Source organism: Quercus robur, chromosome 8 (assembly GCF_932294415.1).
Source record: "Quercus robur chromosome 8, dhQueRobu3.1, whole genome shotgun sequence".
NCBI classification, from domain to species: Eukaryota; Viridiplantae; Streptophyta; class Magnoliopsida; order Fagales; family Fagaceae; genus Quercus; species Quercus robur.
This window is the reverse complement of record NC_065541.1, coordinates 20,950,016-20,973,637: the sequence shown is the minus strand read 5'-3', so window position 1 is coordinate 20,973,637 and position 23,622 is coordinate 20,950,016. Positions and strand designations below refer to the sequence as shown.

General features: G+C 34.9%; 3 protein-coding genes across 5 annotated transcripts; 2 read left to right on the top strand and 1 right to left on the bottom strand.

The window, feature by feature from the left end:
* LOC126694965 (F-box protein CPR1-like) lies at positions 1 to 21,497 on the top strand. 3 transcript variants are annotated; one of them, XM_050391533.1, is made up of 2 exons: positions 1 to 1,578; positions 21,426 to 21,497. In XM_050391533.1, exon 1 carries the CDS (start codon positions 342 to 344, stop codon positions 1,545 to 1,547), a length of 1,206 nt encoding a protein of 401 aa, XP_050247490.1. In that variant the 5' UTR covers positions 1 to 341; the 3' UTR covers positions 1,548 to 1,578; positions 21,426 to 21,497. The 3 variants fall into 3 exon arrangements, with proteins under 3 accessions (XP_050247490.1, XP_050247489.1, XP_050247488.1); XM_050391532.1 differs by lacking the exon at positions 21,426 to 21,497 and adding an exon at positions 6,869 to 7,357 and having other exon boundaries at positions 2 to 1,578; XM_050391531.1 differs by lacking the exon at positions 21,426 to 21,497 and adding an exon at positions 6,847 to 7,357 and having other exon boundaries at positions 3 to 1,578.
* LOC126694963 (receptor-like protein EIX2) lies at positions 9,970 to 13,147 on the bottom strand. Its single transcript, XM_050391529.1, has one exon. The coding sequence runs from the start codon at positions 13,129 to 13,131 to the stop codon at positions 10,963 to 10,965; it is 2,169 nt and encodes a 722-aa protein (XP_050247486.1). The 5' UTR covers positions 13,132 to 13,147; the 3' UTR covers positions 9,970 to 10,962.
* On the top strand, positions 17,186 to 21,668 carry LOC126696022 (F-box protein CPR1-like). The gene is made up of 3 exons (XM_050392812.1): positions 17,186 to 17,217; positions 17,336 to 17,865; positions 21,562 to 21,668. Exons 1-3 carry the CDS (start codon positions 17,186 to 17,188, stop codon positions 21,666 to 21,668), a joined length of 669 nt encoding a protein of 222 aa, XP_050248769.1.
* The last annotated feature ends 1,954 nt before the right edge of the window (positions 21,669 to 23,622 follow it).

The window sequence follows — 23,622 nt, the reverse complement described above, 5'->3', positions numbered from 1 at the left end:
GGAGACACCAGTGGTCGGGCTTATCCAATCTCAACTACTTTGAATTTGAAAATAAATACTCACCAATTTTTGACATTTCAGCTACTGTTCATCGCTATTCGCTACATAAAGAGAGAATTTTTTTTTAATTCAATTTCTCACGGCCCCTCTCTCTCTCCCCTTTCTTTCTTCGTCCGACTCAGTCTGTCCCTCTTCGTCATACAACAATCACCACCAAATAGGCGGAGTTTCTGGTGGGCGACGGCGATGGTGGTGATTGTGCAGTCAGATCTGGTGTTTTAAGTGGTGTTGCGATCTGGGTTCTTTGTGGAAGTTGAAAGGAGCAGCGAATAATAATAATAATGTCAGACAATTTACCCGAACTCTGCAGATCTTTCACTGAAGAAGCGATCATGTGTGACTCTCACTCTCTGCCTCCAGAAATCCTCCTCGATATTATCATGCGACTACCCATCAAATCCATCATAACTTGCACCTCTGTTTGCAAAACATGGAAATCTCTAATCCAAAACCCTTCTTTCATTTCCGATCATCTCCGCCATTCCACCACCAAATACCTCCTTTTCAGCCTCTACTCTAAGACCGCCTGGCAAGTATATAGAATCCCCCACGAACAAGGAAAAGAGCACTACGCTTTGCATTGGGACGACAACCGAGATTTCAATGAATACACCAAGTTTTACTTCCCTCTTCTCCATGGTCAGGAGAGATTCCGTGTGGTGGGTTCTTGTGACGGCCTCATCTGCCTTGCCAATGATATATGTTGCGACACTTTCATCATCTGGAACCCTTGCATCAGAAAGTTCGTCCAAGTGAGTAAACCTCTACCTCTACCCAATATCCCACCATTCAGATACAGTGTTTCTGTTGGGTTTGGAATTGATTCCAAAACCAGTGATTATAAGGTGGCGAGGATTCTGAGTTTTCGAGATAGAAAAAGCGCGTCTCCACCCAAGCTTGAGGTTGAGGTTTACTCACTTGCCACTGCTGAATGGAAAACGCTTACTACAGCCTTGCCTCCCACAAGTACTGAATGCTATGGTAACCCACATGCTTCTTCTGTCAATGGGGCTCTGCATTGGGTTGCTTCCAGAAGAACTAAAGACAATATGCTTATCAAGTTTGTTATGGTACTCGATTTGGAGGATGAGGTTTTCAGTGAGATAGCGATGCCGAAATTTGCCGAAAATGAACGTAATTTGCCCTCAACTATTTCAGCATATGGGAATTCCCTTGCCTTGTATCAAGAGGTTTCTATGAACTATCTCAATATATGGCTGATGAAGGAGTATGGGAATGCGTCCTCGTGGACCAAAATTGTAATTTTGGCTGATCAAGGTCCCAGATATTACAGACCAAGTGCAAAAGGTTTTAGGAAGAGTGGTGAGGTTATATTGAAAATGAATGACACAAAATTCATCTCGCGAGACCTTGAGACCCAAGAGATTAAAGATATTGGGAATGCTGGATATTATCATACTTATGTTGATTATTATGTTGAGAGTCTAGTTTTGAATGACAAAAAATCCCAACTGTGCAGTTACTGAGAAAAATTAAAGAGGAACAACAATAGGCAAGGTAACATTCTATTTTAATTCTTATTTTTATGATTTTCCATTTTGTTATTCATATATACTTGGCATTGATTATGATTTGGATGTGAATATATATGACACTGTTCTTTAAATTCTTATTTATGATTGATTACCTGAATTGAGTGGCTTTATATTTAAAATAGATAACTTATCAGTTATCTATGTTATAATACTTGTGAAACAAAAAACAAAACAAAAAAACAAACTGTTTCATGTTGGTTATTAACTTTTGCATGCTTAATTGTCAAGTGCTTAAAGATAAATGGATTGTGTGAATTTCATGTTTCCTACCACTTATAAATTACATTTTATAGATAGATGTACTCAACTTTTTCTTTCTTGATAATGTTATGGTGACCTCTTTTTAACTTCATATTCTTACACTTTTACTGAATGTTCTTCATAGATTTTTTTTTTTCCTTTTAATTTTTTTTTTAAAAAAAATCTTAATTTGTTACTTATCAAAAATAATCTTAATTTGTCAATAGTGATCTATTTATGCTAAAGATATTTCATACACATTTTAAATCTTCCATTCCCACATCTTATTGAAAACATTCAAAAGATCAATGTTCATTGACAAACCAGCTATACGGTGGTTATTGCTTGCTTTGGATGTTTAAGAATTGAAAATGACTTGTTTATGATCCTCATCTTAAACTATTTTTGTTATCTTAAGTTCCTTCGCATAATTTCAAAAAGAATTTTAACCCAATAATGTAGTTATGCTTAGTTTTATTGTTTTGTTGACTCTATTTTCTTCTGTTGTTTTTCATTTCCGTCTTTTAATTGGTGATGAGTTAGCATTTTCTATCACACAATTATACAAAGTAGAAGTAAAGGGTCAACTGAACACTAGTGGAAACGATAAAGAGTAAATCTAGGTACATATAAGACTCAACTTCAAACTACCATACTTGCAAAGAAATAAAACTTCGTCCCATAAAGGTCAATGTTGAATGTATACAATGTTGAATGTATGATCTTTGTCCAAGTAGCTTCCCAAGGTCCAATGCTAATCATGTTTAATGGTTTATGCCACCATTCTTGTAACCATTTTCATGAATCCCTTTATTTTATTTTATCCAACCATGATATACTACAGTTGTTTAAAGGCCATTCTAATAGCTTCTTTTTTTTTTATTAGTAATAGAAATTTTATTGATAAAAAAGTATTTCACGTTCACGATGATGAACACAAAGTACTTGAAACAATTACATGCAAATCAAAAAGAAATTCTAGTCGAATGTTGGAAATCAAGAATGGAAGTTCATTGCATAAGACCCCAAATCTGAGACCACTCAAACAAAGTCCCAATTAGCAAAGACTTCAAATGATCTAGAGGTCTCACAATATCTTCAAATGTGTTGGTATTGTGTTCCTGCCAAATTAACCACATTAGACAAGTTAGTACCAAATTTCAAATATTTGAAGAATGTTTTCCCAACCAATTCCTCCATGCAAATAGAAAAGATGCAACCGTCTCCAGCATTACCCACTAAATCCCAAACATCAAGAAAACTTCACTCCACAACACGAGCAAAATGACAGTGGAGCAAAAGATGATCCATAGTTTTCCCATCACAACAACACTCTTACCTTTGATTTTTTGTTTTTTCCTTGAACCAATCTTGTCCCATATTCATATTACCTGCAGGTCTGACATTGGAAACTCCAACTCAAAACCTTGCTACATTAGTCCTTGGAGATATCACAACCAAAACACACATAATATCCTTATTATAGTTTTCTATCTCTAGTGAGGCGCTCGTTTTGAATAGCCAGCCAAGCTATATAAGAGTACTTGGTAACAGGCTAAGCATACAATATAAGATCTCATACCAGTTCACCATAGGCAATCTGTGTCAAATTGCATTCCATATTCCTGTACTTCTAGACCTCCCTGACTTTCTAGGTTTCCAAATCACTGTATTCACAATTAGCATTTAGTTGAACATTGCATTTTTGGACCTTTAAAGAAAATTAAATAATTGCAAAAACAGAATTAATCTAAATCATATTCACAACTCAGCTCCAAATGACAATGTTGTCTGATCTTGTGGTTGGCCAAGACCAGTCTTCTCCTTTAATGATGCAGAAATCTCTGCATGTGATACAATTAAGGTGAGGTAAGATATGTTAAACTGAAGAACTACATGATCATCATTTGAGTTTTAATCCTAAGGCCTGTACCATCTTTATCCCTCCCCTTCATTATCTAAGTTGAGATCTTGGAGCCAGGACCTGAGAACTGTATAAACCTTACAAAAATGAACTTTTGGTGATCTCGTCCTTCATATATTGGAGATTGTAATGTATTTACTGATTTGAGGACCTTATCTACCTTACAAAAATCAGTCAGTGTCAATGCTGACGTCTATCTTTAGAAATTCTGTTTTTTTTTTTCCTCCCAAACGAAACAGAGGGGATTGCTTCAAAATTTTTTATTTATGTCAAATTTCCAGCTGTGTAATTTCTGTTCTAGATGGTTCTATTGTTTTCTTTTTTAAAATCCAAGTGCCTAGTTGTGAATCCACTGAACTTGCAATCCTTTTTTTAGTTGTTGCCTTTTCATCTGTATTTCATAGGTTGCTTGTATCTTCTTACTCATTCTTAGATTCTGTCTCAAATGCATATTAGTGAAGCCATCAATAGGTATATTGATACTTAAATTAATCATGAAGAAAATGAGGAAGCTCTATGTACATGGATGCACATTTTTGTAATTCAAGTTTCACTACAAGATGATCATCATATCTGTACATATCAGCTATTTTGTGAAACATATCTTGGTGCATGCAACATACCATGTATCCTTTCACGTGTTCACTTTCCTAGCTAAAGTATATATAAACATGGAAGCCTTAAGCATTAATTAAGATCACATCCTGTTGAACCGCATAGGACTCTGGTTCTGCCTTCTCTTAAAAAGCTTATCTGTCATTTCTTCTTCTTCTTCTCAAAAGTTAGTCGTTTCAGGTTGCCAACCTCTCTCTCTTCTTCATTGAATGGTAGTTTTTACATTCCACTTTCTTCTATTAAAAGTGAAATGAACTGGTGTACGGGCCATTTTCAGAATCTATCCAAATTGAAATAATCCCCCCCCCCCCCCCCCCCCCCCCCCCCCCCCCCCTTTTTTTCTCTGGGCTTTCTATTCATCAAAGATCAGTCAAGAAAGCCATCAAACGAGATTGTACAAAAAAAAAATTGATATGATTACAAGCCAGGAAGAAAGAGAGAAGAACTTAAAGCATAAGAGAGACAGTCACAGATACAGTAAGAGTAATCTTGAAAGACCATTAGTGCTTTCAGGTCAATGATTCTTTTTCATTTTAATACTAATTTGTGTGTGTGTGGGGTGGGTTGGGGGGGGGGGGGGGGGGGGGGGAGGGGGGTTGATGCTGCAATCGTGTTTATGCCACCATTTTTGTAACCATTTTTATTGATCCATCTATTATTACAGTTGCTCAAGCCATTCTAAAAGCTTCTTTTTTTTCTTTTTTTTTACTAAACTCTTACCTTTGAATTTTTTTTCCCTTAAACCAAACTAGTTCCATATTCATATTACTTGGTAACAGACTTTGCATTCCATATAAGATCTCATACCCATCCCCCACAAGCAATCTTTGTCTAATTGCATTCCATGTCTACTTCTAGACCTCCCTGAGTTTCCAAGTTTCCAAATCACTATGTTCACAAGCCCCTCAAGGACCATAAAATTGAAATATTGGTCCCTTAATGAGCCATCTATCACCTTCCATTGTTTTTCCCTTTCTTACATGGAATATTTCAGTTTTCTGGTTGTTGAAGAGGCAGTACTTAACAGCTTAATTTCTTGATTTAATATTATTAGCAAAAGAGATTGGTTTTTTTCTTTTTATGGTTGGTGTGTTTGTGAGACTCCTAGTTTGGTTAAGTAATGGAATTATAGTAGGGTATGCTTCAAGTTTCAACTGTTCAATACAAAACAATGTGGAGGATTCTTTCAAACAAGAAATATAGGTTAAATAGAGTTCATCTTTTAATTATAGTACTGAGATCAGGGAACTCCCTCACTAATTGGTATCAAAAGGAATTAAATTCTTAAAATTCATTTAAGCTAATTTCACTATTTCTAATTGACCAAGTTTGATCATTGTGGGGTATGTTTCTGTGGCTGTCTCTTGTTTTACTGAAGGATTTTGAATCCCATATTTATGGGAGGAATTTTCTTACATAAAATATCTTCCAACTTTTTAAGCATAGAACAGGGAACTCCAAATCTGCTGCAATGGTCACAATCTGGACTAAAATTTGTGATTTTTGAGTGAGGTTGGCTTTCATTTTTATATAAATCAGTCTCTAATTCAGTTTATGATGTAAGCAAAGCCTAAAATTTTCTTTCAGTATTATAAGCTCCACTAATGAAGTGGTGCTTGTCATTTTAAACCCAAACGATAGCAGAGCGGAGGTATTAGTAACGAAATTCTGTAGTGGGACTAGCAGTAATGGTGGAGAAAGTGAAGGTGGCTTATCTGTTGGATGTGACATGCAACCTGTGTTTGTCTTCTTCAGTCTTCCTATAATTTTCAGAAGCGACCAAAACATGATGGACCTGGCTGTAAAATACTAAACATACCCAATTAGCCTTGTTGTGTAGATGCCCAAGGCACTTTTAAATGTGTAATTGATGATTCTCATATGGAGTCTGATTTTCTTATCAATTGGGTGCATAAAGTTCAAACTCAATGGAGATTATCTTGAAATTTATTGATGTAGTGAAGCATTTTTCTCATATAATAACCTGATCTCTCATCATCCCAAGCTCTCCCCTCTTCTGGATTTCAATTTTATAATGTCATTCTTTATGTGATGTATATAGTTTCTTTGTTTCCCCTTTTTCTTTGTATATAAAATATATAAGTGAAGTCTCATTTCAAGGTGGTTTCATAATATCTTGTTTTTGTATTTGCGGTGGGGGCTGTGTTTCCTGCTCTGTGAACTGGTAGATTTGTATCAACTAGTATATGCTAAGAATGATTTATTACATAAATTTTCTTGCTTGTAGGGGTGTTTTGATTTTCTTGTTTGATAAAAAGAAATTCATATTTTTTTTATTTGTTAATAGGTTAATTTTTCACCGTATATGTCTCTTATTGATCTTCATATTCTGTTTGTTAACTAGCAGTTGTTTTATGATCTGAATTTCATACAACTATACAAGTCATTTTCTTGATCTTCATATTAGTACTTATCTTAATCTCTGAACAGGTGCAGTTGTTTGCTTTGTTAGATTAATTTAACTCAGATTTCAAGGCTTATAGTGAGACATCTTCTCAACGAGGGGAAATCATGATAGCGTTTAAAGCTCTCAACTGTGGCCCTGTTGACACTGATAAGCTTTATGCAGTGGTGATGGCAACAGAAGCTTTTGATGAGCAGATGCTTGCAACTACATATGATCATTTGGTTTATGATGAATTAGCAGGAAGATTCTTTTGGGTTTAAAATGCTAAACTGTGAAAATTTTGGGTAGAGAACTTTTTCACCAAAAATGGCGGTCACCAAACTTCGTTAAGCATTATGAAACAATGTTAATGGTAGTATTATGGCTATATATTAGGGAACAATGTGTCTTTTGAATATACTTGGATGGTGGTAGTATTTTGGATGGTTATGTGTTAAACCAGGATGGGAATGGTATAATGGTTGTGTTATGGAAGAATTTTAAGTGTTTGGATGATTATGAATTATAACTTAGATGGTGGTGGTATTATTGTTATGTATATGTATTACAAATGCTTTCATTTTACCTAAGTGTGTCAAAGTATATGTTTCAGAGGTAGAAGTGCAGTCAATCCATATGCCTTGTAAAAAAAAAAGTACTTTTTGGGATAAATTTATTTGTTATGTATCAATATTTATAGGTATTTTTGAAGTTGTTAAAATATTTTACAACAAAACAACAGAGTCGTAGTTTCCTATGAGAATCAGTTAAGCCTCGCACAAAATTCGTGTTCCAACCTATCTAGTGAATTTAGCACTTTTCCAAGCAATATGGTACCTTGCATGGAATGTACGGTTGTGGCGACTGCTTGGATAATAACACAAGTTGAAATCTTAGTTAGAAGAGCCAAGATATCTAATAGGGAAACAAAGATATATTTTCCAAGGTTTGGTCTTGTGTTAAAAGTTAAAACCAATTAGATTACTCAATTCATTGCGCAAAGTCACGCTAACATTTAGACTTCCTTTAATTCACTTTTCTAGCATACATTTGACAAAAGGTATCCAACACCTCATGTCGTATATTTATTTAATGCTTTGATAGTTCCAGAGCTAATTCCATGTATGTTGTGGTCGACAATTTCAAGTGTCGTATTTTTCTAATAGTATTTAAAATCAATTAAATAAATTTTTTTAATTTATAATATAATATTTTCATTTAGAATCTAGTATTCTTGTCTTATTGACTTTTGAGATGCAAAATTACTAACTAATTTTTTTTTGTATTAAAGTTCCCTGACATTTGCTTTTCAATTGATACATGACTAATTCAATTTATTCTTTCTTGTAATATAGTTGATTTTAAATAGTTTTTTATCAAATTTAATTTTGAAAAACATATTTTTGTACTATAACAAGTATTGTAAGTAATATTTTGTAAGAAGTACAAGTATCTTTAAAAGAATCCAAAGAAGTTTGTTGATACCCAAAATTTGAGGGTTTTACCAAGCCCAAAATCAAGAAGAAGCCGGAGGTCTATGAATCTACAAAGGTACCTAGACTAGCAAACTACGATAGCCTCAATAATGGGTAAGAATAACTAACACAATGAGGTTGGGTCCCAGCAACAAAATCCAAGGAGAAAGACGACATCCATGATACATGGGGAGAGGCCAACCTTTGGGAACCAGACATGGTGGTTCAGCGGAAAAGAGCTAACCAACTAAGGAATTTCGTGACCAACGCACACTTTGGTGGGATGATCACTCCACAAGTATAAGTACTTGTTGGATGTGGGGGCAAGAGTCGGGGTTCAAGTCTCTAAGAAGAAACTTCATACACATATACACTTAAATTAAGTTAGATTAGAATTTTATCTATCTCAAAAGAAGAAGAAGAAAAAAAAAAAAAAAAAACCTAAGGAATTTAGCAAGGGAATTTTCTTTATAAGGCATCTATGCCATTAATGAGTAAAGCCCAAAATTTGGATAGTCAATGTCGTTTCTACTAGACTGGGGCTAGAAAGGCCACTCCATCTTGTCCCCACAATTCTGCAGGAGGAACCATACTCACAAGTATCACACCATTGGCCATCTCAGAGAAAAACCAATATATTAGGATAGGACGAAGGGTACTTTCAGAGTTAGAGAGCCCTAATATCAAAAACGGCAAGAGTGGTTGGTAGGCAGAGATAGCTCTGAACTTCACCAACACAAAGGAAAGAAATAATCCGTGGACTCGGAGCTATCACGTGGTCATAGTAGTAAATTTTCTACTCGAGATAGCAATAAGATGTTAGTGGACTAAATTCTATTGTAAAAACTCAAATTCTTTCATAATGGATCTGTTTTACCTTAAAGATAACTAAGTTAAATCTTCCCCAAGTTTTTTACCGGTTAGGTTTTCCCAAGTTATCATATCTTTATATTCTTTACTTTTCCGCATTATTTACATAATATGATTTTATTGTGTTAACCTAGAACTGAATAATTTATCTAAATAATTACTTGGCTAAATAACTAAGTTAAGAGTCCAAAAACGTACAAAAACAAAATCCATAGAATCAATAAAACTAGAGGAAGTCATCATAGGTCATAAAGCAGAATAAATATAAACACAAATTGGGAGGCCCAAATAGCAGTCCATGATTGCAAATGGATCTAACCCATCACCATTGGACTCAGGAAAATACGGTTTGGTAGGAAGGGGAGGTTAATTTAATTTCCTGTTTCATTCGTAAGAGCCAATAACAGCATGAAAGCAAAAACAAATGATAAAAATTCACAGGTTTATTCACAAAAAAAATACCATACTCAGAGAGAAAGAAACACTTCTCTACAAACTGCTTTTGCTCGATCTCGACAACCGTTGACTCACTGCCCCCAAAACAGAGACCCATGAGGGGGTTAGAGAAAAGCAATTTTATACTTCTCTGTTTTTTAAAAATTATTTACCTGAACGAATTGTACATTGTTTTAAGTGATCAATTTCTTTTATTAATTGAAAAGTGATTTTACATTGTAATCCATACAGTTTATAAAACTTCAACTTGGATTGCATCTGACGTTCATTGAAGAAACATGATATTCACATATATCAATTGATTGAATATAGCTAATAATACGAGTATTAAGCTAGCTCAAAGCTCATATAGAAATCATCAAAATATTTATTCATATGGTTACCATATTTCTGCACTAAATATTAAGAAACTTACAACATTTAGTTACACTACTACCAAGTTTGTGCCACAACACTCCAAAGCTTGTACCCTAGGTGATTAAGGAATTGAAAGTACATGATTCTCCACTGCTTGTACAATAGTAAGGGGCCCAATACAACCCAAAACCCAACCACAAATCCAAGTGCCATGCTCACATAAAACCAATCCAGCTTAAGTGGATGAAAATGCTTGCTCCATTTGTTTTCAAATATGGGTTTTACATCCTTTATAGTACAATTATCAATAAGTGGAGGTCCACAAAGTTTGTTTCCAAAAAAACTGGACTCATTGAGGCTTTGTAGCTGAGTGCCTGAAGGAATTCTCCCAGTTAAATTGTTGTTTGACAAGTTCAAGTGACTTAAAAATGTCAAACTTGACATACTTTCAGGAACTTGACCTGAAAGTTGGTTTACTGAGAAATCAATAGATTCTAATGATCTCATATCACCTATATTCTCAGGAATCCTTCCAGTCAAGATATTAAATGACAAATTCAATGATTGTAATCCTGTGAGACTAGTCACTTCTCTGGGGATCTCTCCAGACAAATTGTTCTTGGAAAAATCTATAATTTTTACCATTTGAAGAATGGTGGAATACTCAAGAACTTTTCCCTTAATCACAAGCAATTCACTTTCGAAAGGTATAGAATTATATCCTAGTGATTGCTGATATAAAAGAAAGGGATAATTTGAGCTGTGATATGTGGCTTGGGTCATAGAGCTAAAATTGTAAACACATTTAGGTATGCTTCCAGATAGCTTATTATTTGAAAGGTCCAAGATTTGAAGTGAAGTTAGAAGGCATAGTTCTTTCGGAATGTAACCGTGAAAATTATTTGAGTGAAGGTTGAGAATCACCAACTTTGACAAATTATATTCCATCCATGAAGGTATGCTTCCAACAAACTCGTTCTTAGCAATATCAATGGCCACCAACTATTCACAATTTTTCAAAGATAGTGGTATTTTTCCAGAGAATTTGTTGTCTTGTAGGTGCAAATATGAAAGAGCAACCAAAGAACCAATGGATATTGGGATACTACCAGTAAAATTATTGTTTCCCAAATTTAAGGCAAACAAACTTTGCCACATCTCCCAACAATCACTTATTTCTCCTGATAAGAGATTTTTTCTAAGATTGAGAAATTTCATATGTTTGACCTCATTCATCTTGTAACACAAAAAGTGAGAAATAGATCCAGACAATTTATTGTCAGAAAGATCGAGAAAACTCACATTAGGGGATATATAAGGTAATGAACCTATGAATTGATTAGAACTCATATCAATCACTGATGACATGGACAAAAGCATTGGGATATGTGGAATATTTCCATGAATGTGATTGTGAGAGATATTCAGATAAGTAAACTGAGAAGACAAGTTCCAAAACAAATGAGGAATCAAATCTGAAATCCCTGTGTTAGATATATCCAAAAACTCAAGATGCTTTTGTGAACAAAACCATAAAGGAAATTTTGGCCCTAATATCCATGATCTCAAATATAAAGCATTTAGTTGAAAAGGAGGGACCCATTTGTCACTTACTTCTAAAGTCAGCCGATTTCGAGATGCAACAAGTGTTGTTAGTCTCATTAAATTGGCAAAATGGACTTTAGATACTACACCCTCCAATATATTTGAATCAAGATTTAGATACTCTAATTTGGATAGCTGTCCAAAACATTGAGGGAGAGTTCCGTTAATTTGATTAGTCTCAAGGTTCAAGGATCTCAAAGATGAAAGATTTCCTATAGACCATGGAATTGGACCTGAAATTAAATTATACCCCAAAGACAGCACAACTAGATTTTTAAATTGCCCAAGCTCATTGATCAAATGCCCAGAAAGTCTAGCATCATTCATTTCTAAGGTCTCTAGTCCATGTGAAACACATCTTGATAAACTTTCTAAGAGTTCAAATATCTTTTGATTCCATTTGTTATATGAAAATCTAATTTCTCTTAGGTTGCAGAGATTACCCAAAGATCTTGGTACCTTTCCATTAAGTTCGTTGCCGGAGAAGTCTATTCTAATGGCAGATGTTAGGTTTCCAATGGCACTAGAGATTGTACCTTGAAAATTGTTGGAGCCAAGGTTGAGGAATTCAAGATGACTAAAATTGTACAACCAATTGGGAATTGAAGAGTTGAAGAAGTTGTAAGATAGATCAAGGTGCCTAAGTGAAGTCATGTTCTGTAGATCAATAGGAATTGAACCATGAAACCCAATGGAAGATAGATCAAGAGAAACCAAATTATGAAGACCAAAGACCCATTTTGGAATCAAGTTGTTTTCTAAAGTGGTGGATGAAAGATCAAGGGTGGTGAGAGATGAAAAATTAATATTGGGTATTAATGGGGTAAAACCAAGGTAGCAACCTGACAACCACATCTTTAACAAGGAAGGGAGTTTGTTTGTCACCTGTAACCAATCAGAGGCTTGGCTAAGGTCTACATAACTCAAATCAAGGTGTTGTAGTAAAGGAAGACCAGAAAGCCATTGAAGGCTCAGGACATATAAATTATAGCCATAATTACCTCCAAGATCAAGATAGTGCATATTTGAGAGATTCCCAAGTTGATGAGGTACCATTCCTCCAAATCTTGCATTGGAGAGGTTAAGATATCTTAAACTCCCCATTGAACCGAGGAATTTGGGAATTTGAGTGCCACAAAAATCATTGTAGCTAAGGTCCAAGTAAGTCAAATACTTCAAATCAAGTAGAGAAGGATTTATCTTACCAATAAGCCTTGACCGCTTATAAGCTTCTAATTGAGCTCCATATTGATCATCAGTTGTAAACTGGTCATCCGAAGGAGGAACGCTTCTGAGATGGAGTTGGTGGACATGACCAGTAAGGTTGTGGCAGACAACTCCCAACCAGTGACAACAATCCTCATCAGTTGTAGCCCAAGAGGCAAGCCGGTTCGAAGGATCTTCAAGGTCTTGCTTGAACTTGAGAAGTGCTTGTCGCTCACTTTCAATGCAACGAACCTCAAACTCACCGCTGCAGAGCTTAGGAAGAAGAGTCACTATAGTGAGCAACCAAAGGAAAAGGGTTAACGTAATGGCTATTGATCTCAAGGAACCGTCCATGACCATGCTTTCAAAAAATAAATTATTATGATTTTGTAATGTGATAAACGTTACTTATGGAATGCTTATTTATAAGAAACGCAGTGTCTTTTAGTATTGTGTTAAATCGGATATTTTATGCTTTAGTTTTCTTCCACAAATTACGGATTGACTCTGTAAGTCTTGTAGATGGACCGTCCATTAGGTTCATTTGGAATTTTGGATGCATACAAATTTTCAAACTTGTGAAACTTGTAGCGTATTTTAGACGGGAATTTGATTGGTCATTCAAATATTCAACAATCTTTAAAACGGAATATGCCCCATTGTGACTTAAATCTCTGGCTATTACTACAATGATTGTTTAGCAACAACGTTTAAGGTGTGATATCACTACTTGGAACTTTAGAACATATAGTATGCTAAAATTACATAATAAATAATAATAGTATATTGTGTGGAGTTTAGCTGGATCTTACTAAAATGTAGCAAAGAAAAAGGGGACAAATTAAATTTTATGATATCGTAGGCAAATACTCATTATTGAAATTACAATTATGCTGGATTGAACTAATTTTAAAGCTCCAAAAGTAAATTATCATTAACTTGACTGATCAATGGGCTGAATTTCTTGATTTCAACCTGCAATTGCAAAACAAATTTATTGCATTGGACGTCATGCTGCAGCTACAAATTAGTGTATTTGTAAGTGAATCATTGTTTACTATACATGGGTCAAGCATGGTGCATTGAACTTTGAAATGCAGGAGCAGTGTTAATTTTATCATCAAGAAAATCAAAGTTCATGAATGCGTGAGTGTCAAAATCTAAAATACTTTGACACAATGATTTTGATATTAGTGTTTGTATCTTGGAAGTCTTCCTTGTGCTTGGCACAATTTTCTCAGAAAATATTTAACTAGGAACAAATTTCTTCCCATGTATACTAACGTTGAATATACTCTCTCCTTCTGTTAATATATTGTGGAAATTGTCATTCAAGTTAATTGAAAATGTGTAATGTTCTTGCCTAGAATCTTTCCTAATCAGTACTAGTGTGAACAATTCAACATGACATTGGAATTTCCTATCGTATACAGTGGGTTTGTTTGATATTGTGAAATTGCTTTAGCTAGCTATTGAAACATCTATGTAAGGTTGAATTTAATCAACCATCTTATTGGCTTTATTCCATGTCAAATTTGCTTATAATTTAGCAATTAGTAATCATGCGTTTAGGTGGGATTCACGTAAGGATAGTGTGTGAGAGAGTGTGAAGAAATACTCAAGACTGTGCAGTGAAGCAAGGACTCACGGCTGGATCTCGTGGGTAGCTCGCGGCTTGTAAGTCGCCAGATGATGCACACAAGTGAAGCATGCGGAGAAGCTGAACCGTCATGCCAGTTGTAGCACTATAGGACAAAAATTCCAAACTGACCATTCAATTAGCTCGCGGCTTGGACTTGCAACTCAGTCAAGTCACGAGGCTAAGTCACCAGTCCACTCTGTTATACTTTTCGCATTCCTTTCTCACTCTAGTATAAATACCCCTTATACCCACGAAATATTGAGAGCTTTCAGAGAGAATTTTGAGAGAGAAACCCTAGAGAAAAACAAGATTGACTCATCCACAATCTTTACATAGTGACTTTTCAAATTCCTCAACTCTCACCCTCTTCATTGTTACATCCTTAAAATGTATATTAGCCAAAACATTTTCTCACCATACCCATATCTGTGAGAAGGTTATTTAGTGCTTGGGAAGTAGTTAGGAAGGGACCAATTCATATTGGTTGATGCTATGAGTTATAACGGAATCTAGTAAGCTAAAGAAGACAAAAGTTCGGCGTAATCTTGTTGGAGCAAGAAGTTTGAAGGGCTTGGGTACATTTGGCAGATTAGGCTTGGAGGGTCTTCTGCTATTCATGTATCCCAACTTCATTTTTTAGTGGATTATTTACCGCTTGGAGGGCGACAGAGAGGTTTTACGCCGAGGGCTTCAGTTTCCTCTTCGATAACACATCGTTGTGTTGTCCTTGTGTTTGCATCTCTCTTTCCTTAATCTTTGTCATTTAATTTCTACTGTGAATGTGATTTTATTTGGTTTAGATTGTTTATCAATTTTGTTATAAGTTTATGTTCATTTTCCTCACATATATTGTTTTATATTAAGTTTGAATTAGTAATTTGTAAATTAGTGGTCTAAGCGTTCAAGGTGTTTTATACACTATTTGAACAATCAATCTAGTATGAGTCTAACCAGTTCTAAAAGTCATGTGCTTTACTAGTAAAGAAGTGAAATGATTATTAATCAAAATTGTGAATATTTTAGGACCAAAATTGAGATTATCAAAAATGCATTTTATGAACGTGTCATGGATGAGAGCAAATTTTTTGATGTTAGGTAGTAATTGGCCTCCTGTCTTGAATTCATTGTAGGCACTACTGGTCGTTTAACTAATTTCAACATAATGTTTTGATGTTAGGCGAAATGAAGTGGTGTCCTAGTTATTATGTTTAGCCCAAGAGGCAAGCTGGTCAGAAGGATCTGTAAGGTGTTGCTTGAAGTTGAGAAAGGCGTGTCGCTCGCTTTGAATGCAACAAACCTCAGAGTCGGCAGTGAGCAACCAAAGGAAAATGGTTAGAGTAAGGGTTATTAATCTGAGAGAAGCGTACATGATGATCACGGTTTTAAAGAAATAATTGATAGTGATTTTATTTATGATGTAAATGCTACTAATCGCACGCTTATTTATAGTAGCCATCCGAGTCTTGTTCTGCTGAATCTGATAGGTCATAGGAGTTTCTTTCAGCTTTCGGGTTTTTTAATTTTTAATGCTTAAAATTTTAAAATATATTATTATATCGAAGACTCGATGTCAAGCACGGGGCTGAGTTTTAATTTATTAATTAATAATTCACAGTAAGATGGAGTTGAAAAACAAATTGGGTGCGTTGAAAAACAGTTTTTTGGTTTAGAAATAGTTATAACAACACAAAAAATTGTTACAATATTTTCATAATTGTTGAGTTGTTAGTGTGTGTATATATTTATATATATATATTGAGTTTTATGTAGTAATCATGTTTGGGAAGTTGAAATTGTGATATAAGGTGTTATATATTTATATTTGTTACTTAGAGAACACTAATATACTAGATTTTAATCTTCTAGACCTATAATTTTATCAAACAAAAACTTCAATTGCACATATGCATTTCCTTATCTTGTTATTATTATTATTATTATTTTAATTTATCTTCTTGCCTAAAAGGGTGTTTATTAAAAACTAAGTAAATTAAATATCATTGAGACATATAAAATATAGGATAATGATATTCATTATTATTCTTAGAAGTTTTTAGTGAATGGATATTTCCTTTAGAAAATAGGTTATAAAAAACTATCATAGAAAAATTGATATTTCATATGTTAAATAGTTGCTCTAAGTTTGTGTGTAATCAAAATTTTTATATGAACAAGATTAACATTCCATGACACATATTTTTGAGTATATGATGTCATAGTACTTTAGATAGAAGCTCTGTCTTAATTTTTACAATCAAGAGACAGCATGTAACTTGCACGTGCCACCAAAACTAGTCTCCTTAAAAGTGATGTGCTTTATGTGTAATAAGCAAATGAGTCCAATTGGTTGATTAGGAAGAAAGTAATCAAAATGAAATTTTCATTCAGAAAAACGTAGGACCAATTATACACCGCCTTCCCTAATACATTCAGTTTGTAAGAAAATATTCATTCAAGAAATAATCAATTGGGATAATAGTAATCCCAGATTAATATAAATTTTGGAGGAGAAGTCAGTCATCTTATAACTAACAAGTAAGTCCTCTCTTGGTGCATTTCGTTTTGTTTTGGACTAAATGTGGGGTTAGGAGTGGGAGTCTAGGAGAGGAATCAAATCAGAATTATTATGTTTTAAAGGGTTTTTACAAGGCAAAGTCTCGTAATCCCCATGAAATTTCTCTAGGAAAAACGAGTAAAGCTAATTGAGACTACCAAAGAAAATAGACCAAACTTTTCCTATGTTAATGTTTTGGAGAGAAATTTGGCTGCCCCATGGTCCCATTGGCCATTAGGAGGAAAATAAGGTGCAAATCGCGTTGCACCTTTTATATGTTGCGACACTTTCATCATCTGGAACCCTTGCATCAGAAAGTTTGTCCAAGTGAGTAAACCTCTACCTCTACCCAATATCCCACCATTCAGATACAGTGTTTCTGTTGGGTTCGGAATTGATTCCAAAACCAGTGACTATAAGGTGGCGAGGATTCTGAGTTTTCAAGATAGAAAAAGCGCGTCTTCACCCAAGCTTGAGGTTGAGGTTTACTCACTTGCCACTGCTGAATGGAAAACGCTTACTACAGCCTTGCCTCCCACAAGTACTGAATGCTATGGTAACCCACATGCTTCTTCTGTCAATGGGGCTCTGCATTGGGTTGCTTCCAGAAGAACTAAAGACAATATGCTTATCAAGTTTGTTATGGTACTCGATTTGGAGGATGAGGTTTTCAGTGAGATAGCGATGCCGAAATTTGCCGAAAATGAACGTAACTTGCCCTCAACTATTTCAGCATATGGGAATTCCCTTGCCTTGTATCAAGAGGTTTCTATGAACTATCTCAATATATGGCTGATGAAGGAGTATGGGAATGCGTCCTCGTGGACCAAAATTGTAATTTTGGCTGATCAAGGTCCCAGATATTACAGACCAAGTGCAAAAGGTTTTAGGAAGTGTGGTGAGGTTATATTGAAAATGAATGACACAAAATTCATCTCGCGAGACCTTGAGACCCAAGAGATTAAATATATTGGGAATGCTGGATATTATCATACTTATGTTGATTATTATGTCGAGAGTCTAGTTTTGAATGACAAAAAATCCCAACTGTGCAGTTACTGAGAAAAATTAAAGAGGAACAACAATAGGCAAGGTAATATTCTATTTTAATCCTTATTTTTATGATTTGCCATTTTGTTATTCATATATACTTGGCATTGATTATGATTTGGATGTGAATATATATGACACTGTTCTTTAAATTCTTATTTATGATTGATTACCTGAATAGAGTGGCTTTATATTTAAAATAGATAACTTATCAGTTATCTATTTTATAATACTTGTGAAACAAAAAACAAAACAAAAAAACAAACTGTTTCATGTTGGTTATTAAGTTTTGCATGCTTAATTGTCAAGTGCTTAAAGATAAATGGATTGTGTGAATTTCATGTTTCCTGCCACTTATAAATTACATTTTATAGATAGATGTACTCAACTTTTTTCTTTCTTGATAATGTTATGGTGACTTCTTTTTAACTTCATGTTCTTCATGGATTTTTTTTTCTTTTCAATTTTTTTTTATAAAAAATCTTAATTTGTTACTTATCAAAAAAAATCTTAATTTGTCAATTGTGATCTATTTATGCTAAAGATATTTCATTTACATTTTAAATCTTCCATTCCCACATCTTATTGAAAACATTCAAAAGATCAATGTTCATTGACAAACCAGCTAAACGGTGGCTATTGCTTGCTTTGGATGTTTAAGAATTGAAACTGACTTGTTTATGATCCTCGTCTTAAACTATTTTTGTTATCTTAAGCTCCTTCGCAGAATTTGAAAAAGAATTTTAACCCAATATTAGTGAAGCCATCAATAGGTATATATTGATACTTGAATTAATCATGAAGAAAATGAGGAAGCTCTATGTACATAGATGCACATTTTTGTAATTCAAGTTTCACTACAAGGGAATTTTTTACAGAGTTACTTGTTATGTGAAAAAACTCAAGATGTTCATCATATCTGTACATATCAATTATTATGTGAAACATATCTTGGTGCATGCAACATACCGTGTATCCTTTCACGTGTTCACTTTCCTAGCTATAGTATATATAAACAAGGAAGCCTTCGGCATTAAGATCACATCCTGTTGAACCGCATAGGACTCTGGTTCTGCCTTCCCTTAAAAAGCTTATCTGTCGTTTCTTCTTCTTCTTCTCAAAAGTTAGTCGTTTACGGTTGCCAACCTCTCTCTCTTCTTCATTGAATGGTAGTTTTTACATTCCACTTTCTTCTATTAAAAGTGAAATGAACTGGTGTACGGGCCATTTTCAGAATCTATCCAAATTGAAATAATCTTCCCCCCCCCACCCTTTTAATCTTGGCTTTTCTATTCATCAAAGATTAGTCAAGAAAGCCATCAAACGAGATTGTACAAAAAAAAAAAAAAAATTGATATGATTACAAGCCAGGAAGAAAGAGAGAAGAACTAAAAGGCTAAGAGAGATAGTCACAGATACAGTAGGAGCAATCTTTAAAGACCATTAGTGCTTTCAGGTCAATGATTCTTTTTCATTTTAATACTAATCTGTGGGTGGGGGTGGTGCTGTAATCATGTTTATGCCACCGTTCTTGTAACCATTTTTATTAATCCATCAATTATTACAGTTGTTCAAGCCATTCTAATAGCTTTTTTTTTTTTTACTAAACTCTTACCTTTGAATTTTTTTTCCCCTAAACCAAACTCGTTCCGTATCCATATTACTTGGTAACAGACTTTGCATTCCATATAAGATCTCATACCCATCCCCCACAAGCAATCTTTGTCTAATTGCATTCCATGGTTATCTACTTCTAGACCTCCCTGATTTTCCAAGTTTCCAAATCACTATGTTCACAAGCCCCTCAAGGACCATAAAATTGAAATATTGGTCCCTTAATGAGCCATCTATCACCTTCCATTGTTTTTCCCTTTCTTACATGGAATATTTCAGTTTTCTGGTTGTTGAAGAGGCAGTACTTAACAGCTTAATTTCTTGATTTAATATTATTAGAAAAAGAGATTGGTTTTTTTCTTTTTATGGTTGGTGTGTTTGTGATTTGGCTTTATTTTTGTATTTTGGTTGGTTTCTGAAATTAATATCCAGGACTCCTAGTTTGGTTAAGTAATGGAATTATAGTAGGGTATGCTTCAAGTTTCAACTCTTCAATACAAAACAATGTGGAGGATTCTTTCAAACAAGAAATATAGTTTAAATAGAGTTCATCTTTTAATTATAGTACTGAGATCAGGGAACTCCTTCACCAATTGGTATCAAAAGGAATTAAATTCTTAAAATTCATTTAAGCTAATTTCTAATTGACCAAGTTTGATAATGGTGGGGTATGTTTCTGTGGCTGCCTCTTGTTTTACTCAAGGATTTTGAATCCCATATTTATGGGAGGAATTTTCTAACATAAAATATCTTCCAACTTTTTAAGCATAGCACAGGTAACTCCAAATCTGCTGCAATGGTCACAATCTGGACTTAAATTTGTGATTTTTGAGTGAGGTTGGCTTTCATTTTTATATAAGTCAGTCTCTAACTCAGTTTATGATGTAAGCAAAGCCTAAAATTTTCTTTCAGTTTTATAAGCTCCAATAATGAAGTGGTGCTTGTCATTTTAAACCCAAACGATAGCAGCTGTAGTGCAGAGGTATTAATAACGAAATTCTGTAGTGGGACTACTAGCAGTAATGGTGGAGAAAGTGAAGGTGGCTTATCTGTTAGATATGACATGCAACCTATGTTTGTCTTCTTCAGTCTTCCTATAATTTTCAGAAGCAGCCAAAACATGATGGACCTGGCTGTAAAATACTAAACATACCCAATTAGCCTTGTTGTGTAGATCCCCAATGCACGTTTAAATGTGTAATTGATGATTCTCAAATGGAGTCTGATTTTCTTATCAATTGGGTGCATAAAGTTCAAACTCAAGGGAGATTATCTTGAAATTTATTAATGTAGTGAAGCATTTTTCTCATATAATAACCTGATCTCTCATCGTCTCCAGCTCTCCCCTCTTCTGGATTTCAATTTTATAATGTCATTCTTTATGTGATGTATATAGTTTCTCTGTTTCCCCTTTTTCTTTGTATATAAAATATATAAGTGAAGTCTCATTTCAAGGTGGTTCCATAATATCTTGTTTTTGTATTTGCGGTGGGGGCTGTGTTTCCTACTCTGTGAACTGGTAGATTTGTATCAACTAGTATATGCCAAGAATGATTTATTACGTAAATTTGCTTGCTTGTAGGGATGTTTTGATTTTCTTGTTTGTTAAAAAGAAATTCATATTTTTTTTATTTGTTAATAGATTAATTTTTCACCGTATATGTCTCTTATTGATCTTCATGTTCTGTTTGTTAACTAGCAGTTTTTTTTATTTTTTTTTATTTGAATTTCATACAACTATACAAGTCATTTTCTTGATCTTCATATTACTACTTATCTTTGATCTCTGAACAGGTGCAGTTGTTTGCTTTGTTGGATTAATTTAACTCAGATTTCAAGGCTTAGTGAGACATCTTCTCAACGAGGGGAAATCATGATAGCACTTAAAGCTGTCAACTGTGGCCCTGTGACACTGATATGCTTTATGCAGTGGTGATGGCAACAGAAGCTTTTGATGACCAGATGCTTGCAACTACTTATGATCATTTGGTTTATGATGAATTGGCAGGAAGATTCTTTAGGGCTAAAAATGCTTAACTGTGAAATTTTTGGTTAGAGAGCTTTTTCACCAAAAATGGTGGTCACTAAACTTTGTTAGGCATTATGAAACAATGTTAATGGTAGTATTATGGTTATATATTAGGGAACAATGTGTCTTTTGAATAAACTTGGATGGTAGTAGTGTTTTGGATGATTATGTATTAAACCAGGATGGGAATGGTATAATGGTTATGTGTAATGGAAGAATCTTAAGTGTTTGGATGATTACGAATTATAAGTTAGATGGTGGTGGTATTATTGTTATGTATATGTATTACAAATGCCTTCATTTTACCTAAGTGTGTCAAAGTATATGTTTCAGAGGTAGAAGTGCAATCAATCTATATGCCTTGTAAAAAATAACTAGACTAGTGTTCAAGATTAAAACAAGGAAATGGACCTTAATGTCCCTCTTTTGTCTGTACTGCAATTTTTTTAAAAAAAGATGACACAACTGGAACACGTGTGCAAATGTCTCAGGTTGTCCCATGTCCTATACAGTACTACACCTCGAATAAAGTGTTCATGTTTTCTAGCTAATAATTACTCAAAAATTGTAGTACTGTTGGAGATTTCAAAGAGAGATATGGAGCAAATAATTATTGGACTATCTAATCGTTGTTTTCAGATTTGAATTGTTATTATGTAGTTGTTTCAACATTACACCATGTATATTTCTGCCCGATAAAGCCAAGATCACATAACCCACAACTGTTTAGGCAATCCCTGAAAGCCTCCATCTGTTTAGCCTTCCTTTCCGCACCGCCCAATTCCTCAACAAAAAATATTATTTCATTAAAATCGATGAAAACCACCCCAGGTATATTACATTGTTTACTTAATGAATCGAGTAGTTGCCATGAGATATACCTTTTGTTGGTTTCTGGATTTCTATAGAAACCGGTGGCTCTCCAAGGCTCAGCGGTCAGAGACTCGTGTACTACCACATCGATATGCGACTTTGAATAGCTCTTGAAATTGATCATGGTGCCTTCCTTCCATAATAGTGACAAGCCGCCGCTTCGTCCGTCGTTGGTAATAATAATTCCCTGGGAGTAATCAAGCTTCTACTAAATACCTTTTATTCGATTCAAACCGGCCTTCGTTTCAACTAGGAAGACCAACATTGGGTCATTTTCCTTCACCTCGTTGGTAAGGATTCAAACCGCTAGGTTTGACCCTAAGCCCCGGCAGTTCTAGGCGAGAAGTGTCATTGGGCTCAGCGGTGCTGCCTCGCAGCCACCACCACACCGCCAGCCATAAGGTTTTCATTTTTTGATTCTACCTTCTGTTTGTTCTTTCCCTTTCTCCGTTTTAGCTCCTGGACATTAGGGTCGAGTTCTATTAAGGGTGTTGGGCCCTCCCACTCTCCAATTTAGTTGGACTTGCATTTTTAGTGGAGCTACCAAGTTTAATCTCCCTCGCCAGCCTCTTCTAGTGTTTACAATTGGAGCCCATCTTTTTCACAATCTAGCCCATGGTTTGATCATACGTCATTGCCATTGGGCCCAACATGCACCTAGGTATTCCTTCCTCCACTCCAGATGGCATAGGGCTTATGTTTGGTGCCAACGTATATTCAAAAGTGGGCTCGGCATTTTCAACATTTTCTTTTTCGCATTGCATGTCCACCTTCATGTCAGTCTAGGGTGCTAGTTTTTCCAAGTATGCTTCACCTAAATGAGCTTCCTTCTCCTCCACTTTTCCTGAAGTCCCATTGACCTTTCCTTATTCATGTAAAACACTACCCAAGTCTCGTTGAGTGTCAGACCTTGAGCACTCCCCTACTGAATTGTTGTGTTCCATGTTTGATAGTAGGATCACGTTATCTCCAACCTTCCCCTTCTTTGCTCTGGTCACACTCAGAGGCTCCACTTGCTTTCTTGTTTCCGATGTAGTGGATCTTTGACAATTTTCATGGCCTCTCCCTATACCTACTTGGGTTATGTCT

Bases quoted from the DNA above. Each gene is read 5' to 3' on its own strand.
- LOC126694965 (XM_050391533.1), top strand. From the start codon at position 342: ATGTCAGACAATTTACCCGAACTCTGCAGATCTTTCACTGAAGAAGCG.
- LOC126696022 (XM_050392812.1), top strand. From the start codon at position 17,186: ATGGTCCCATTGGCCATTAGGAGGAAAATAAG. The intron at 17,218-17,335 runs GTGCAAATCGCG...CCCACCATTCAG, and splicing joins GCCATTAGGAGGAAAATAAG to ATACAGTGTTTCTGTTGGGT. The intron at 17,866-21,561 runs GTGAGGTTATAT...TGCTTTATGCAG, and splicing joins AAAAGGTTTTAGGAAGTGTG to TGGTGATGGCAACAGAAGCT.
- LOC126694963 (XM_050391529.1), bottom strand. From the start codon at position 13,131: ATGGTCATGGACGGTTCCTTGAGATCAATAGCCATTACGTTAACCCTT.